The sequence below is a fragment of the Colobus angolensis genome, unplaced genomic scaffold (genome assembly GCF_000951035.1).
Source record: "Colobus angolensis palliatus isolate OR3802 unplaced genomic scaffold, Cang.pa_1.0 Scaffold145, whole genome shotgun sequence".
Classification (NCBI taxonomy): domain Eukaryota; kingdom Metazoa; phylum Chordata; class Mammalia; order Primates; family Cercopithecidae; genus Colobus; species Colobus angolensis.
The window spans coordinates 1,957,054-1,961,999 of record NW_012114544.1 but is presented as its reverse complement, the minus strand read 5'-3'; the positions used below and the strand labels follow the sequence as shown (position 1 = coordinate 1,961,999).

At 35.3% G+C, this 4,946-nt stretch overlaps 1 protein-coding gene across 1 annotated transcript in view; it reads left to right on the top strand.

Annotated features, from left to right (window-relative positions):
- MFSD8 (major facilitator superfamily domain containing 8) overlaps positions 1 to 4,542 on the top strand; it is a 57,273-nt gene extending 52,731 nt beyond the window's left edge. The window contains exon 12 of the mRNA XM_011935624.1: positions 1,512 to 4,542. Coding sequence (XP_011791014.1) covers positions 1,512 to 1,718 — 207 coding nt within the window. The 3' untranslated portion in view covers positions 1,719 to 4,542. The remainder of the gene's footprint in view (positions 1 to 1,511) is intronic.
- Positions 4,543 to 4,946: the final 404 nt, after the last annotated feature.

The following is a 4,946-nucleotide window of genomic DNA, read 5'->3' as shown; positions in this document are numbered from 1 at the left end:
CGCCTGTAATCCCAGCACTTTGGGAGGCCAAGGCGGGCGGATCACGAGGTCAGGAGATTGAGACCATTCTGGCTAACTTGATGAAACCCCATCTCTACTAAAAACAGGAAAAGTTCGCTGGGCGTGGTGGCGCCTGCCTGTAGTCCCAGCTACTTGAGAGGCTGAGACGGGAGAATGTGTAAACCCGGGAGGCGGAGCTTGCAGTGAGCCCAGACCGTGCCACTGCACTCCAGCCTGGGCAACAGAGCGAGACTCCGTCTCAAAAAATAAATAAATAAATAAATAGGTTTACGTTTTCAGAGCAGAAATTAGTGTTTCTCTATTGAAATAAGGCAAAGAAGAGAAAAAATGAATACCCCTGTTTTCAAATTATAAGGAGTAGATACAACATTTCAGTAATAATTTCTGGGTTTGTTTTTAATCTAATAGATTATATTTTTAATTTTTCAAAATTAAGAATAAAAGCTTGTTAATTACCAAAGCAATATATAATGGTTGTAACAAAATTCAAATAATTTAGAAATGTATTTAACAGAAAATGGAGGCTCCCCTTAGCTTCACCTCACCGAAGTCAACCACTGTTAACTCAATTTGTATGCTTTAAGACATTTTTCTGTCCATGTCCAAACATCTCCACATTTGTACCTTTTTTTAGAAAAAGGGAAAAATGGACTATATCACATGGATATATACTTGTTTCTGCTTCTTGATAGGTTTTTTTTTTTTACTTAATATGTTATAGCTTTCTTTCCATGTCAGCATATACAGATGTTTTCAGAAGATTTTACTGTCTCTATATAAGACTTTATTCTTGTAAATAGCTGCTTATTAGTACCATAAGACAGGGCAAGGAAAAATTTTATAAATATAAGTAGCTGCTTAGCATTCCAGTTATTAAGTATGCCATAGTTTATTCACTTAATCTACCAGTGACATTTAGGTTGTTTCCAATTTGAAGCTGTTAAAAGCAATGCTGCCCTGAACATTCTTGGGCAGTTTATGTGGATTATAGTTTTGGATACAGAAGTTGTAGGAGTGGCATTGTGGTAGAGTGTAAAGTGGCACAGTGGAGTCAGCCAAATATGGCTTCAAACTTCTTGAACAAGTTACTTAAACTTTCTGAGTTTCAGTTTCTACTTTTGTTAAACGGGGATAACACCTGTCATTGAAACTTATGAACATTACAAATTATGTATGTAATGCACCTACCTCAGTGACTGGCATGTAGCCGGTACAAAATAAGTGTTAGCTTTAAAAGGTATTTCAATCAATTTTATTATTCCCAGGGCTTCGGCAGACATTAAGTTTTCCCTCTACACTCCTTTTATTTTTCTTAATCTGACTTGATATCAAACGCATATTTATAGGAGGCATTTTATGTTTAATTTAAAAGTAAAAGATGGAGAAAGCGATTCTTGTAAGTTTGCTGTAGTTTGGTAATACCATTTCTTTGCTTTTAAATAACTAAACCCCAATATCAATCTGCTTGTCCCCCATTTCACCCCCAACAGGGTGTATACATGGGCTGGTTAACAGCATCTGGAAGTGGAGCCCGGATTCTTGGGCCTGTGTTCATCAGCCAAGTGTATGCTCACTGGGGACCACGATGGGCATTCGGCCTGGTGTGTGGAATAGTGGTGCTCACCATCACACTCCTGGGAGTGGTTTACAGAAGACTCATTGCTCTTTCTGTAAGGTATGGGAGGATTCAGGAATAAACTAGCTAAGACTGTGATGGAAACTACTTGCTTTGTGGCACTTCCTGGCTAAAGCTCTTCTAGACAATTGTGATGAGCCAGTCTCCAAGAATCAGACTACAGATATTGCAGATTTTGAAGAACAAGAACATATATTGAATAACAGAGAGAATTCTACATGTGATTCTACATGTGAATAGTAGGTTATCTAAAAACATACTAGATCATAATTTCCTTATCTCAGAAATGAAATATTATTCTTATAATACCTTTTTGTGGTTGCATGAACTAATGAGTGATGGACAATGATGTATAAATGTGAAGTTGTATTCTTAATACCAACTGCAGAAGTGTCATTAAAATGATATACAGTGGAACCAGAAAGAGGGTTCTGTTAAGAATTAGCCATAGCAGAATAAAATTATAGAATTTAAAAAACCCAAGTAGAGGTAATTTTATTCAGACACCTACTTTTTATTTATTAAAAAAAAATGCATTTTCTATTATCAAGTTCCCTTATGAAATAAAAACTATAACACTTATATTTTCCATTTAGCATGCCTAACATCCTACCTTTCCTTCTATGAGGCTTCTAATACTGCACCTATGCATTATTTTAGTTCAGGGTTTCACTAAGTAACCCCTACCTTCATAAATGAGTATGAATAATGCTAATATTTGAGCAATACAGAGGATTAAGAGATCAAGATACTTCACTGCCTATTAGCCTAATAGGGTTACCTACTTTCTTTCAAATGCCAGTAATTCACGTTAGAAACATCCAGATACGTGTTATTGTATATATATATATACAAAACAGTAAATGGTTTATTAAAATTATTGCTATTTTTCAACTCCTTAAACTGGAGAAAAACATTTAATTAGTAAAACATTAATTAATTTATTTCAATTTTTCCCATCTCTCAGTAGTGGTGGGGAGGAACACAACATTTTTCAATCTATGTCTGCATAGTTGTTTAGAGCTACAGAATTTTAGTTGGATTTTTAATTTGGATGGTCCCTGACAGCCCCAACCTAGTCAGGCTAATAAGTATTTGAGGCAAAATGGCTTTAATCTAACAATTTACTGAGTTTACCTGAAGTTGGCTAAATAACACTGCATGTTTAACTTCTCCCTCTACATAAGTTGAATGCTGATAAAAGGAACTAGTAGAGAACTGTGTATATGGATAAGCAGTGTTACAGAAAATGCAAAAAATATTTCTAAACACTTTTCCAAATGTTTTCTACTTTAAGTTAGAAATATTTTCAAATCTGAGAATGAACACTATAATCTGCACTTTATAGACTGGGTGCAATGTCTCACGCCTGTAATCCCAGCACTTTGGAAGGCCAAGGCAGGAGGATTGCTTGAGGCCAGGATTTCAAGACCAGCTTGGGAAACAAAGTGAGACCCTGTCTCTACAAAAAATAAAATAAAAACAAAAATTTAAAAATGTATTATCTGCACTTTATGCTAAACTTGCTGTGCTCTTAAACTCAATTTTTTCAGCTCTAATAAAGGGCTTAATTTGATAGAATTATTCTACGATTAAATTTTGAAGACTGTTCACTCTCCTCTTCCACACATAGCAAGACTGCTTCTATAGATTTCTCAGAACTGTAGCCAGGTTTCTGGCTATTTGGTCAAGTCTGGGATCCCTCTTACCTATTATTCTGCAGCTGCTTTCTCTGTCTTACATTTTTTGGGCCACTTCTAATCTTAAAGAGTAAATTCCACCGTTGGTTTGCATAGTGTGCATGACAGAAATAACAAGAATAATGGTAATGATGAAAGTGATAAGAGCAAAATTTGCAGAGTGCTTTCCACATTCCAGGTAATGTGTAACATATAATTTAATTCTTACAGCAGTCTTACAGAGTAAAAATACTATTATGATTCCCATTTTATAGATGAAAGAATGGAGGCACAGAAAAGTTACTTGTCTATATAACAGTCTATCCTTGAAGTCCACAGTCTTAACCACTGTATTTTTCATAGTGAGGAAAATAGCCCAGAAAGTTACAGTTTCAATTAGTTACTAATTGTAGGGTAACTTAACCATACCAGTGACTCCTATTAGCAGAAATATTGGGCAACATAAGCCCACTGACTGGAGCTTTTGTCGTAGCATAATAGCCTGTTTCCAGCAAGAATATAACAAAAAAGTTTCCCAGCTTTCAAAGGTTTATAATATTGATTAATATTTAGATAAACTTAACCTTGCATAAATGACTGTTACTTTCCTTTTTATTGAGAGCATTTTCTTTGGAGCATTTTCTTCTTTGGAGGTTTATACCTTGCTCATCTTGGCACAAAAGAAGGCGAAAGGAAGTAACACGGAAGTGAGAAAAGAGCAAGGAGGTAAAGCTTGAGGAAAAAAATCACTCTGTTGATGTCTTCTTGAGTAGGCCAAGTTGAGTATAAAGAGAAAATGACAACAGGAGATTTTAAGGTATGATACATTGTTAAGAGTAGTACATATTTAAGAAGAAAAAATATGTTTTTGAAAACATAAATTTAAACTTGAAAGGATGATTTTCATATTTTGAAGGGATTTATAACTTCACAAAGCATCTCTATTCTATCTTGTTCAGCTTTACATTTAAAAATAAACTCTTCTGGTTCATAGAAAACTTATCTCTTACATAAAGTGAAATCTGTTAATTTTTTGTTTTGACAAGGATAAACTGCTTGTCTGCATATGTTTAAGAATAGGTTAACTTATTTTGAGAAGAAATTCTGGGCACCATTTTTCACTATTGAAGACTTATTTGTAATTTAATATCTACTTTACATTGTGAATGTCCATTTTCTAATAAACAAGGTTATTTTGCATATGTACCTTAAGCTTTAAAACTTTATTCAGTTGTGCTTTCCATACATATTTAAGGGAGTACCCCCTATGTGCCAATTACCATGTCATTTGGAGGATTGTGCAACAAACAAAACACACGGAGCTCCAACCTTCATGAGGCTTACATACCAGCAAGAAAGTCAGATATTCACAAGATGATTTCACAGATGATTATGATTGAGGGAAGGGTGATGAAAGAGAAGCATAGGAAGCTATGAGGGTGAATATGATTAACAGGGAGAGTCAGGCATGTTTCTCCAGGAATAAATGATTAGCTAAGACCTGGAGGAAGAGAACAATTTGGACTGGTGAAGAGTGGGACAGGTACTTTTCAGGCAGAAGGCAGTGTGTACAAAGCCCTGGAGGTGGGAAGATCTTGGAGCTTTCGCAG